This window comes from Columba livia, chromosome 1 (genome assembly GCF_036013475.1).
Source record: "Columba livia isolate bColLiv1 breed racing homer chromosome 1, bColLiv1.pat.W.v2, whole genome shotgun sequence".
NCBI classification, from domain to species: domain Eukaryota; kingdom Metazoa; phylum Chordata; class Aves; order Columbiformes; family Columbidae; genus Columba; species Columba livia.
In genome coordinates, this window is record NC_088602.1 from 100,172,258 (window position 1) to 100,186,045 (window position 13,788).

Genomic DNA, 13,788 nt, shown 5'->3' on the forward strand with positions numbered 1-13,788 from the left:
ATTCTGCTTGCCTTCACCTGTCAAAGGACACCAGGCAACATATTGAGTAGTATATAACTTGAGACCATATAATAAAGTTATCAAGGGTTTTGTATGAAGTTTCTTGGCTTGTTTGCTCTTGGACATAAAATTCCATGTCCTGATCCCTAAACCCAATTTTCTCTCTCTAGCTCAGACCCTGACTCTATCAGATGACTTGCTTCCTCATGCTTCAATTCGCAGCCCACACTGGGGCCAGAAGATACATACACATTTCCGCCCTTCTCTTGAATGGGCTTTTTTGAGATGTCCCCCTCAGTATGCTGATTTTCACCAAGTTTCTGCCCTCACTTCCTTTACCCCACAAAAAAATAATTTGAAATTCTTATAGTTCTCATAGTTTGTGGTGTCTAAATGAACCCAAACAAGTGATGCAAAACTTGAAGGAATAAAAGGATAACATCTCTTTTTTCCTTCATTAGTAACCTGTCTGCCCACACAATACAAAGTCACCTTTTTGTCCCTTTTGCCAATCTTCCTCAAATGACCAACACCACTCTCAGTGTAAAGCCAGTTCCAAGGCATTTTATCTAATGGTATAACTTTATGCACTTTATCAGAAGTTGGAAAAAAGCAGAAATAATAGTGAGTTCCTTTTCCCAGTTTGGACTCCTGTCCTGCAAGATGGAATTGTCTCTGCATTCCCCCTCTGTCTACGTTCCCCTCACTTCAGCAAACACTTTAGGAACTCTTTACATCACTTCAGAGAGTTAGATGCTTGTGAAAAATAACACCTAGTAGGAAAAAATTACGTCCTTTGTTAGAGACAGGCCATTCATGAACTAAATTGTATAATTTCTTTAGCCTCCTTTATAATACAAGACAACATTTTATTGAATCCTAAGAGTAATGAGGGGGTAAATAAAATAGTAGCTGAGGACCAGCACAATTGCAACTCAGTTCTGAAATGTTTAAGTGTACATATTAATCCTTAATTATGACTTGCTACAGAGTACAGTATGTCAGATTCAAGCTTCCTTATTTAACACATCAAGCAACTATAGTTGTGTGTGTCTTACATGTTATGAAATGAGATTAGACTTCTCAAACAGTGCTTTCATTGCGTCTGACATGACTTAATGTTCTCCCAGCTCTTCTGAAATCTGTTCTGTGCAGCAGCCTTCAAGAGATGCAACATCTAACAGCAATGGTAATTTGAGGCAGACAGAAGATCTTGTTAAAAAAACATGAAAGGGAGATAGTTTTGATTACTCTCCTCATTGGAAGACTGTGTTTTCCCAAATCACATTCATCTGTTTCCTGAAGTGCATTGCATAAATACGGCTTAATTGCTCAGTCCTTGCTGTGCACAGAGGCAGAGCGCAAGAAGCACCCAAGAGTTGCATATACAGTACAGAAGTATGTGGACCACTGTGTGTGCACATCTGGGTGCTGATTCAGAGGACAGAAGTGACAATTTAGCAAGTATCCAATCATTCTTCAGTCCACCCATCTGTTCCTTTATCAAGATTTTAGAGAGAAGTAATTCTTTAGATTTGTTGGCAGTGGGCTCTGAAGATTAAAAGCACTATTTGAACATCAATCAGCTAATCGTAATGACAGCTCTTAAAGTTAGGTATTAGTCCCATCTGAGATAAAGAAACAGACAGACAAAGTAAATGATTTACTCAAGGTCAATAAGCAAGTTAGTGGCAAAGGTGGCAAAGAAAATCTAGGAACGTTGTCTTTTAGTCCTGCAATTAGATCATTAGTTTAATCCTTTTTGGACAATTCATCATTTGTCCTTATAAACTGCTAATAATTTGATTAGCACATTGAGAACTTGTCTTACTGATAGTTTTGCAAGGTCCATCAAAAACATCTATTCCAAATATACTTATTTACAGGAATGGTAACAAGGGTCTTCCACAAAACATACGTCTTTTCCTTTTTCTCCAATACACATAGAGGGAAGTGCTTATTTCCAAGCAAGGGGCTTGGGTCAGAGGCAATGACATTTTGCCTGAGGTGAAAGCATAGTGTCACAGAATATTTCCTCCTGCTTACTTTTTATTCTCATGCCCCTTTCAGAAACATCGCACCTTGCTCAAACATTTAGGACAACTCCAAGACCTTGCAACTGCTCAACAGTAATCTTTACAACTTTTGATTACAAATGGCTATCTCAGAAAATGGGATACAATTTTTCAGATGTCTCAGAACATTCGAATTTTCCCTCTGCAATTTAATCAAGTAATTAAGTCAACTGATTCCTGAGCATTCCTCTTCTGTCAGGCAAGTTGTGCACTTGCAGGAAGAGATGCTCAGGAACAAGCATGGCCAGAAATGAGTTACAAGCCCTGGACTAGCACAAGCTCATTTATCCTTCAGTGTCCTTCTACCATCTAGCAAGCACCCTTTGCCACGAGGAACCCCCAAGGGGACACACATTTCTCTGTGCGTGCAGAGCAAGCCTGGCACTCTGAGGAAACACCAGATCGGTGGTGGGAATGCAAATGGCACCTGCTTGGTTATGCAGCTGGGAAAGGTTCAGAGTGCATGACCATCCTGAACTGAAAAGGTGGGATGTGCTGGTAGAGGAGCAGTCACAGCAGAAAGCTTTCCTGCTGGGAAGGTGGGCAGAAGCAGCAGCTCAGGATGGGCTGCCTAGGAGGGGCTTTGCCTGCAGCAGATGCTGGACATACTGCACATCCCCTAGATCCACCCTGTCCTGCCTCTCAACTCCTTTCCACTTCTACAAAAACAGAAAGTTACTACGAGTTCAGAGGGCAACTGCATGCATCCTTTATACTCATGCCACACAGCAAGGTTACTTTACTGGTGGTGACTGTGAGTTTCTTAGCAGATGGATGTCACTAATGTTCCACACATATCTTCAACAAGTGGCTCTCATTAAGCTATTACAGAAAAAAGGCCTAGTGGAAAAGAATCCCCTAGGTTTGTTTTTTTTTTAAATACACGCTAGAAATGTTGTCCACTTGACTGGTTTTCAAAGGAAGACATTTCAGGCTGTCCTCAGCCTCCAATCCAGCCTCCTGATTCACAGGTGACTGAGGTGAAAGAGACAGAAGACAGAGAACCATTTCCATATTTCCCCTGTTAACTACTCAGGTCTTTTACTCATCTTTTTCATTCCAACTCTGAAAACAAAAACAGAAAAGAAAAGAATCCTTAAGCCTGACTAAGCTATGATGCAACTCAGCATGGTGATTTGGCCACACCACCGTTCATTTTACCAATAAACTGTCTGTTGCCTTTCTTGCAAATCTCAAGTGAGAAAGCAAGCATTGATGGTGCACTAGCACGTAAAGCAATAACCTGAGTTATATTTCTGAAGTGTAGTATCTGCTATATATGCTTCATTATTTTCTCTTTTTCCCTCCCTTTCTTTGTGTTTTCTATATTTTTGTTCTCTGATTATTCCTTTTCTTCCTGTTTCCCCAGCCCGCTTTCCCAACCCTGTTCTGTTTTCCCAACCTGCTCCTTTGGTGACCCCAGGGAGGGGTCACTTTTGCCGTGCTATGCTTGCAGCTGCACACGTTTGAAGATCTTAAGAGTCACTGTAAAGGTACCAGCCAGCCACCATGTTTGCTGTCCATCACCTGTATTTTCTCTCTTTGGGACGACAGTTACGCTCTTGCAATTGTGTTTGAACATAAGCAAGAGTAAAACCTGTCCTTCCCTCCACCTCACTATGCCTTTGTCCTCAACAAACCCCCACCACATCCAGCAGGAGAAAGCAGACAAGTGCTGACCAACCTAAGCCTCAAGGGCAGTCAAGTGTCTGGCCAGGACTGTCCCTCTGTGCAGTGCTGTACCCCAACCAACCTCTGCTGTGAGGAAGGGGGACAAATCCCCTCCTCATCAGAAATGTTGCTGCACCTGTTGTCATTTTAGAAAGGCCAGTTTAAAGAATTTTAAAGCAAGTGGGGGCTAAAGCCCATCCTTACCATCACTTCAGCCCAATACACACGTTATCAACCAACTATTTCAAATGAAATGTGATTGTAAGCAGCCATATGCTCCACTGGCGTTCTGCATGGTTTCATAACAACCGGCCCCGGCACAACGTTACTGGTACCTTCTGGTTTACTTTAGTGGCAGCCACGGTCATGTTGCGCAGATCCTGAGTATTGCAGTCACTGGAGTTCATGCAACAGCTTGTAGGGATGCCGTGTTTGAAGAAGTAAGGGCTGGTGCTCCAGTTGGTGTAGCTCTGAATACCGCAGCAGCTCAGCTACAAGGAATAAGAAGCAGATTTCAAACAAACCAACCAACCAGAATTAAAGCTAGTACAGAATTGCTACTGCCCACTTAATAAGCTCATAACCAAAATAAAGACAGGTTGTCTTCAGTTTTGAAAAGTAGATACCACCCCACACCCAATTTATCACAAAAGTATCAGGACTGTTATTTACAGAAGATGGGAGCAGATGACCTGCTGAAAAAACAGTATTTTATGAGCAAAGCTATTTGTAACATTTTATAAAGTTCCAGCCACCAAGCCATCTTTTTAGGTTGAAGGTCTCTTTGGTTCTTTTTCATTTGTTTGTTTCTTTTGCTTATTTATTTATTTGATTAAAGGCTATTCTGGAAGTTCAAGACAGAGCCCCACAATGCAGTAAAAAAAAATGACCTTAAAAAACCCAAAGCATTACATAGAATTACATGTAATGCAAACAGGGTTAAACTAGTACAAATTGCTAAGGTGAAGCAAGCCTCTCTACCTCATTGAAATAACTTCTAGGAAAATTCACTGAGCCATGAATAGAAGGAGACCATATGTTCATAAAGTGTGTCTATGAAATCAGCTGAAAAAATGTAAGTTGGGAAGGATGTTCTGCTCTAGATGCTAAACTAGAAGACAGTCACTCAGAGATATGGAATATGTGCTGAATTCTCTACATGAAAAGGGCTTATAAATGCAGGTCCTGGAAAACCAGAGTTACAAATAAAATGAACGCTTTGCTATGACAGAAACACTGGACAGTTACTCAAAGCTATTTAGTTTAGTCAACTCCAAGGCATTAGAAATTCAGACTAAGCGTTAACATTAGGCAAACAGACAATCTGATGGCACAATATACTCAGTTTAGGTCAGCATGGTAATCTGCGAACCAGGAGAAGCCAAGCTAAAGGCATAGTTTCAAACATGCTGAGGGGCCCTACATAACAGCTCTAATTTCTAAAGAATATCTAAAGTCATCAATACAGTTACATTAAAATGTCAGCCATTTAGCAAGTTACAATCACATGAAAAGCAAATTGGCTCCTAGGATGTATTATCAGCTGAAGGGATAGCTTCTTGCTATGGTACAGTTTCCAGTGAGAATTTAAATGCAAATTTTATCGCTCTGTGTTGTAGTTGGTGGACTTGGTCCCTCATGGTTGGCATCTCCAACTAGTTTGGCAATGCTGTGGCATTTGCTTGTGCCCTGTGCCATGCTGAAAGGCAAGGTGACCCCCCAGTGCTCTGCCACTGCACCCCATGAGTCAACAAGGCTCTTCCACTGAGTGGACAATCCATCCCTTCAGCACAGCCAGAGAACAACCTTCATTGCCAGCCTCAGCAGCACAGTTGTCCATTCCCTTTTGCTCTCGAGAAAATACACTCCTTCTCCCCTGAACTCTCCTTTGCCAGCCCCTCATTATACTTGTGAAGAGAACTGCCGCAGTTTATTAATGATACAGGATGCTAGATTATAAACTCCTGTCTCACCCAGCTCAAATTTACATAATTTCATAATCCTATTGACAAATTCCCTTAAGAACAATGTGTTCTTAAGGGATAAAAACCAAGAACAAGCAAGTGATACTGGCCCTATCTTAATTAGATAGCTCGTTCATTAAAACTTAGGCATATCAGTTGAAATAGTTTTTGTTTAGATTGGTTTTGCCAGCCTATAACTTTGCTTGCAATATAGAGCTTGCAAATTGAGCCATCCACATGTCATGTTCTGTGATCAAATCTGAATGTATGTTTTCTCTCTCTTTATTTATTAATTTTTAGTATTCAGTTTCAGACTTACACTTTCCTGTACGTTATCCACTGCATGGCTCCGCTCATCGTTCTTGTTGTAATTCTGGATTGCTTCAGTGTACGTCCTAAGGAAAGTATCCTTGATCTATGAGGGCAAGAAAAAAACCAGCCCACGTGAGCAACAAGGACCGTAACATCCAAAGCAGTTTCTGCAGAAAGTAAATGCATTTCTAAACCTAACAAGGCACACAAAGTAGCCCTTTCCACTCACTTTAAAGTGTGTTTTCAGAGCTGGCAGAGCTTCCTATTAACTGTAAGGATTCACTCATGACGTTCTTCAAAGGGGGGTTGTTGGACATAGAAAGAAAACTACCCCAGAAAACTGTTCTGTTTTAAAAAACAGAATATGACTTAATCTATAAGAAAGACATCCTTTGCTGCTTTTTCCCCAGACACCTTGTTCCAGCACAAAGTCTGAAGGAGGCTGCTTGCTCCTTTCAGCTCATGGATGCCTGGTGGGAGCTGAAGCTTGTGCAGACTCCTTGGTGACAGAAGCCAGTGGCATCCAAAGAAGACATGAACCCCTCGACCAGGCAGCAGCCCTCATCTCCAGCACCAAAGGCATTTGGGTAAGGAACAAGAGGTGTCTCAGCTGTAGAAAGTTAGGGACATTACCAGGAAAGGCACTTTGACTGGGTGGTAAAGGGTAGCAGATGATTTGGGCAACCCACATGGCCATGACCTTCAGAAGAGACCACCTCTCCCAAAAGGGAGCAGCAGCCTCATGCTGAGGATGCCACAGGTTCGGCCAGGTGAAATGTCAGTCCACAGTAGACAGACAGGCATTTTAGGATCAAACTAAAAACTGTTCACCACTTGGAAGGGTAGACACCAGAAAAGCCTATAGCAAGGGAAATCTCATGTCAAAAGAGGAAATTAGGAAACCAGCTAATAAAAAGAGAAGAGACAAGAAGTGTCTCTGGGGCTGTCCTGGTTCAGCATTAATGGCATGTAGGTTCAAGGACTTAGTGGCAGAGACAGACATGATTACAGTGCATAAAGCAGAAGTGCTACTACAAATCTAGACCATCATGCTTTTAAAAAGCTTCTTCCTGTCCCAGTTTCCCACCTCACTCTATTTGTAATCTCTCCTTATTCTCCAGATAGAAACAAAATCCCATCCCACACCCTCCCAGCCCAAAAAAAGAAAAAAAAATTACAAAACATTGAGTCTGATGAAGCAGTGCTCTCTGCCTTATATAAACAAGCACTTGCCTGGCTGAAGAAGCTGTGTTTAAGAAAAGTATTTAATCTATTTTGCAGCCCTCAGCACATGTAAAAGAGTAAAGAAGATCATACATGATGGACACAGAAAAAAAGATAGCTCCAGAATAAATTATCAGGCAGCTGAGGCCAAGAGCTTTGGCTAAATCCCTTCATTTGGAATCGCATCGGTTTTTAAGAGCTGTACATGTTATTGTTGCACATCAGCTGCATCCCTGGAGATGCGTTTGGAGTCGCCGAGCTCAGCGACCTACACATTCGCCACGCTCCAGAGAACTTCTCAGCAGCTCCTGCCCAGGGAGGCACTGCCAAGTGCAAACTCAGCACATTTCCACCTACCTCGTGGCGAAACACAAACCCTGAAATGCCAGCCACTAGCTCAGCCAGGAACACCAGGGACAAGAACATGGCATACTGAAAAGGAAGGAGACAAGAGGAGTCAGAATGTGACAGGCTTTTGTCTCAGCACAGATGCTGCTCAGGTATCACATAATATTTAACTTTCCGCTCTAGACACCATTTAAACATGTTAATAAACCAAAGGTTTTGGAGGTGAGACATAGGTTATAGCCTGAATACTTGTTTATACAGCTCACAAATTATATGTATGTCTAAGTACTGGCTTTTCTGACATTTCTGTTCCCACATTTCTTAGTCTTCTCACATAAATGAAAACACACCTCACATGCCAGAGATGAATCCAAGTCAATCAGGTTTTGATCTTGCCATTAGCAATACAGACCATTTATGTTTGCGTGGCACTCTGCTAAACTAAATAAGCTTCTCCAGGTGTTTTGGTTTGTATTTATCTCACTGCTAGACTGGGATTTGCTGCCCGATTCCTGAAGTTTCTGCAATGAATGAACTGAACCACTGACTTCACTGGAAATACTCTCATGGTAATACCGGACAGATGCCTCAAATTCTTTGCTGAGCCAAGGCCCGTGTTTGGCTTTAGAAGCAGCATTTAGGTCCAGGTCTAAATAAACCTTGAAAACAGTGCTTTCAGTGTGGACACCCACAAACTGTTAAATATACATCTAAGCAGAAATAAAAAAGGTAAAGAAAAAAATGCAAAGTGAAACGGTAAAATTTGAAGTTGGGGCTTTATCTACTGGAAGGAAAATTATCTTTTTACTCCATGTGATAAATAGCAATTAATTAAAAAAGGAAACATTTTAAATTAAATTAAGTCCTCGCAGGATCTGGAAAAAGGGAAATTTATTTTTAATGGAAAGTTGCTGGGGAAGGGAGGACAACAGCGAAGAGAGTAGAAAAATCTTTCTCTCCAGTTAATGCAGCTGTCAAATCACTGCCTGTATTCTGTTCAGGAAAGACAGGAAGTCTTGAAATATTTCTTAGGTGTACAATGAAAATAAAACTATGTGCTTGGAACAGCACATGCCACTGTAAGTGGCATACTTTTAAAAAAGTTACAGGACTTATGAAGAAACTACCAGAGCCTGATTTCCTATAGATTTATATAGTTATTTACCTATATTCCTTTCTCATCTGGATTGCAGTAACTCCATCAAGCCTCTACATGTGCCCTGACAGCACATGGCAGCAAGAGACAGCAGTGGTGCACCTACGACAGCATCAGGTACCTAGCGACTGGCCACCAGCACACACCTGCTGACCCATCTGCAGCTGCTGCCTCTCCCCTACTGTGCCATCAACTGAGGAAATTAACTCTCTTTAAGACGTCCTTTCTAAAAGTCCAGTTCAAACTGGAGAACTGTTCCACCTCCTTAGAAAATCAGCCCCCAGATACTGTAGCAGGAGACACACTGTACTGTCAAGCCCCTTTCCACTATCTCAGTGCATTGCAAGTGCTATTTCCACCCTTCAGATCATTAGACATGTAGAATTTCGCTCCTGAATATTCCTAGAAACACCATTCATCATTTATGTTTGCTTAACCCATAGTTACTTTGCCTTTTAAGGTGGGCTGGAAAACTCAGAACAGAGAAACTTATAGGGAGAGATGTTAAACTGGACTGAGATACGGCTGCTGTGCCCCTGCTTAGTGTACCTTGTGTTCACGCTGCTTTTGAGATGAGGACAAACATACCATACACAGCTTTGCTTTCTGGAGCTGCCTTGTTTTATTCTAGTGAACATCAGGAGAAAAAGAAAGGCTGGTGTGCTTTTAGAAGGTACCAACTATTTATTTCCATAGATTTCACATCAGAGCATTAAAATTACCCCTTTAAAATACAGTTCAAATGAATTTCAAATTTATGATGCTTTGGATATTTTTAAGATTGAAAATATACCTATCTATCTGGCTCATATTAAAACAGGATGATTGTATAATCACTCACAGAGTAATTCACCAGCAGCATTTCACGCTGCACTCAACCACACATGGGCCTGTACACTGTGCAGTAGCAAAATTCATTCATACTCAATCAACAACTGGTTTTGGCAAGGATTTTTTTCCCCTTCTTTGTCCAAAAGGCACACGTGTTGAACATTAAGATCAATAAAATCTAGCTTATGTGCCTAAAAAACCACATTAACATCTGGTGAAGCTTGGCAGGGGGTGGGGGGAATCCCAATACATCAACAAAACCTCCTCCCCTCTTGCTCAAGGCACTTTGGCACGCTTACCAGTTTCAGCATCCACGGGCTGCCACGACAAGTGGCAAAGCAGCCAAAAAGCCCGAAGACAATGATTGTGGTACCCGTCCCGATGAGCACGTAGGGGGCATTGGTGGAATTCTCAGCAATGAGAGAGATGTATGTGCCAAGGGTGAGCTTGCCCCAGACGCCGACTGCAAGAAGGATAACGCCTGTGATCTGCAAAAGCAAGAGGAGAAAGCTGTCAGGAGCTACCACAGAAGGCATCTGAATTCAATACACATCTGAAGTGATTCATTATTGCTGTTGTGTTGGCAGAAGGAAGCCTCAAGACTCTTACTAATTCCAGAGGGACGGACAGAGAAAATTAATTTCCAGAATCTGGAGATGTTTCGTTAAGACTGCCACTGGAGGACAAACATCTAGGACTAATCATCGCAGAGCCGATGATTGCCAAGGGAGGATGCAGTGCGCCGCCTGCAGGAACAGGCTCTCTGCTCCTGCAGCACACTGAGAGAGGTAGCAACTCCACTAGTCTCACCAGACTCCAACAATAACCACAGACACCTCCTGCCTCCTGGGTTTTACCACAAAAACTGCCTGAGCCACAAAAACCTGCTGTCTGACATCCTGTCCTTCTTAATGCTAAAGTTTCAGGAACACGAGCATCCCCCGCAGTGCAAGTGAGCCTTCCCCGAATCCCCAGGCTATACAGCAAGCAAGTCCCAGGCTGTGGAGAGGCTTTCCCCCTGACACAGGGTGGGAGGACACCAGTGGGACCTGGAAGCACCCAGCCTCTTGCCTGAGACCTGCAAGCAGACGCCACCATGCCACAGGGCAACCGGGACACGTGGGCTGCCCTCTCCAACACGGATGTGGGGGATGCCCATGGTGTGCTGTACCCCAACGCCGAGCAGTGGCCACAGCCGGGATGATGCTTGAACCATCTGCTGATGGCTCACCCCATGCTGACCGATGCTGCTTCAAAACCATACACACATAACTCATTCTCACGGCGAAACCAAAGATGGGACATGAAGGGCTAGTCCGGAGTGCCAGCTCTGCAGATGCTTCCTGAATTCCCCCAAAACTTCTTACTAGCTCCTCCAAGCCACTGTCAAGGGGCAGGAGTAGAATAAATGTCCTGACAGTGTTCTTCTGTTCACTTTCCAAGTTTTCTGTTGTGAATCACAGAATCACAGAATGTTAGGGATTGGAAGGGACCTCAAAAGATCATCCCCCTGCCGGAGCAGGAACACCTAGATGAGGCTACACAGGAATGTGAACATCTTTATACTGCTGTGAAATCTTGAAATTCAACACTATTACACAAGGCTTGCTCCGCAGCTGTTCAGGGAGGGGATCCTTGTTCACAGGTATGTTGCCCTTAAAAATCCCAGCTGAGCTATGTTGTAAGATCTTTCAGCTACTTTTCATACAGGTTGATGTCAATTAATTCAGGGAAAACCTGCTCAAAGGAAAAAAGAAAAGCAGCTTTTTGGCTTTTTTTTACCTAGGCTGGTTCAAAAGGGACTATGGAGGCTGCATCTCCACCACTGCCTTCCCACTGTGCCCTTTCCAGCATCCTACTGCTCAGCACCAGCAGGCAAAGGAGCCTGTCCTTGGCTCAACCTGCATCTGCAGCAGCTGCAGCAAGAGCTGCTCTGGTGCAGCATTTCTCCCTCTCTGGAGAGGGAATTGTGTTCAGAAGAGCTGCTCAATAATCAGAGCCACCTAAGGAAAATGCCAGGAGGAGTGAGGATACAAAATAGATGCTCTGAAGCAAGATACAGGGGAAGGGATGCAGAGGAAGAAAAGAAACCAAAAAAAGAGAGAATAAAGAGGGTAGACACAGACAGACAAAAGCAAATTAACATGTCCTCAGAGACAGGAGATCCTTTTTATACCAGAGGGAAAATAATCTCACCTGGCAATTTAGACACTTCCCAGCTCATCCCCTTCCTCCCCCCATGCTTCTCAGAGCTGCAGGGAAGATGTGTCCCCACCTGGCTCCCACGCAGAGCACATCGGGCACAGCACTGCCAGGGAAACCCACACACAGAATCACGGAATGTTAGGGATTGGAAGGGACCTCAAAGATCATCTAGTCCAATCCCCCTGCCAGAGCAGGAACACTTAGATGAGGCTACATAGGAACCATGTCCCTCTGTCTCCCTGAGCCCCCAGTGCTCCCCCTGAACGGCTGAGGCAGGCGTCAGCATTTCTGTCACACCTTCAGGACAGGATTAGCAGGGATTTCTGCTCTCCTGCCCACAGTGGTGATAGGAATAAATCCAGCTCCTGTCCATCTTTCAGTGCAACTCTGTGAAAAGTGCCGATTCCTTGCTCTTGTACCCCACCAACTAACAGCAGAGTGTCAAAACAAAAATAATCACCAAGTAGCTTACCTACCCACAGGCACCAAACGCCTCTGCTGAGTTGGGTGCCATCCACACACAACACCGTCTTCACTTCTCTCCCCCTTCTCCCTAACAAAAGCTTTTTCGGAGGGTGCAGATTAATCAGTAAAGTCCAAAAGCGAGCTGTGGGGGACTCAGAAATCCGCAGAACAACTTTTGGTTTCTCGCCTCCAGTTCGACAAAGGGCTGGTTTCTGTGCCTGAGCTGCTGAAAGTTTTACCACTGTCCCCAGGGAGATGTAAAAGCAGCATTCACTGCCAAAATGAACAAGCAGCTTCACATTTGAAAGAGAATTCAAGCCTTGTAATAAAAAGCATTTTTAGATGGCTGTTTGAAACAATTACTAACCCTTTACTATGCGTTTTAAGAGTTTGTTTTCCCCCTGTCTCAGGGGGGCCTATCCAATTTATGGTAGACACAGACTTTGGAAAAAAGAAGCAAAGCCTCTTGGTGGCTCATTCCCCTTGCATGTCTTAATAGAGCCCTGATTTACAAGTGTTCCAAGGAAATCCCACAGTTTGTGGTGAGGCGTAAAGCCCCAGCGAGCCCGGCACTGTGCAGAGGGATGGGACTTTTCCACAAAGACACGCTGCAGTTGCACAGTGGGTCGCAGCAGCACCAGCTGGAATTTTGCCCATGAAGAAGAAAAAACAGAAGACTTCCCTGAAAATCTCTTAGTGACCTTTATTTAACAATACACGAGCAGCGGTTTGACTAATGACCACCTCCACTCAAAGGCAAACCTTATTTCCTTACACTTTTTAACCCTATCTCTCTGCTCCATCACACTATCAAGGGAGCAATCAATGTACCAGCCTCTTGTTTGGTTTGGTTTTTAGGTTTGTTTTCTTTAAAAGCGGGAGGGACAAGGGCAGACAGAAGACCAGGATAGTGCTGTCCTGAAAACAAGGCAGCAGAAATACACACCACTCCCACCACTCACCATCACTACACTCGCCTTTACTTCTCTGCCCAAGAGGCTGTGGAAATGAGCCCTGTGCGAAGGTATCTGATTAATGAAGCAACTCCTTCATTTGACCTGAAACCACCACGCCAGCCTAATTCTGTGTCCAGCAAGACCTGGGGGTCAGGCCCAACAGGTTCAAGAGCTGGGTGATCTGGGTCCATCTGCATCTGACAGGTCTAAAGGAAACTCAGAGAACCTCCTGCAACTCACAGTCTCTACCCAATCTTTCCCACTCCCCACTGTAATGTTTCCATTCAGACCATTATCATACATTTCAGTGGCATGATGGAAAATGATTAGGAAATAATCAAGGTAAACAGTGGCAGATAGATATATGGATATGATCAATACATCTTCTCCTAGAGACATACAAAATGTTTCAGATATCCTGGCACAGAGGAGATCCACCACAAGCCTTGACTTTTAGAGTCCCCCTGAGCCAAGATTCATCATCCAGAGCAGCTTTACTTATAAATAACTGCAAAAGCCAGCACACACAGAGCCAGAGAGCAGCAGTCCTGCTCCACCGGTAGATTTCTTCAGCAAAACCT

General features: G+C 43.6%; 1 protein-coding gene across 1 annotated transcript in view; it reads right to left on the reverse strand.

The window, feature by feature from the left end:
- The window catches only part of TSPAN7 (tetraspanin 7), a 106,065-nt gene that overhangs the window by 12,797 nt on the left and 79,480 nt on the right, over window positions 1–13,788 (reverse strand). Inside the window, exons 2-5 of the mRNA XM_065070380.1 lie at window positions 9,881–10,069; window positions 7,604–7,678; window positions 6,030–6,125; window positions 4,082–4,237 (exon numbers count right to left, since the gene is read on the reverse strand). Of these exons, the coding sequence (XP_064926452.1) occupies window positions 4,082–4,237; window positions 6,030–6,125; window positions 7,604–7,678; window positions 9,881–10,069 (516 nt within the window). The remainder of the gene's footprint in view (window positions 1–4,081; window positions 4,238–6,029; window positions 6,126–7,603; window positions 7,679–9,880; window positions 10,070–13,788) is intronic.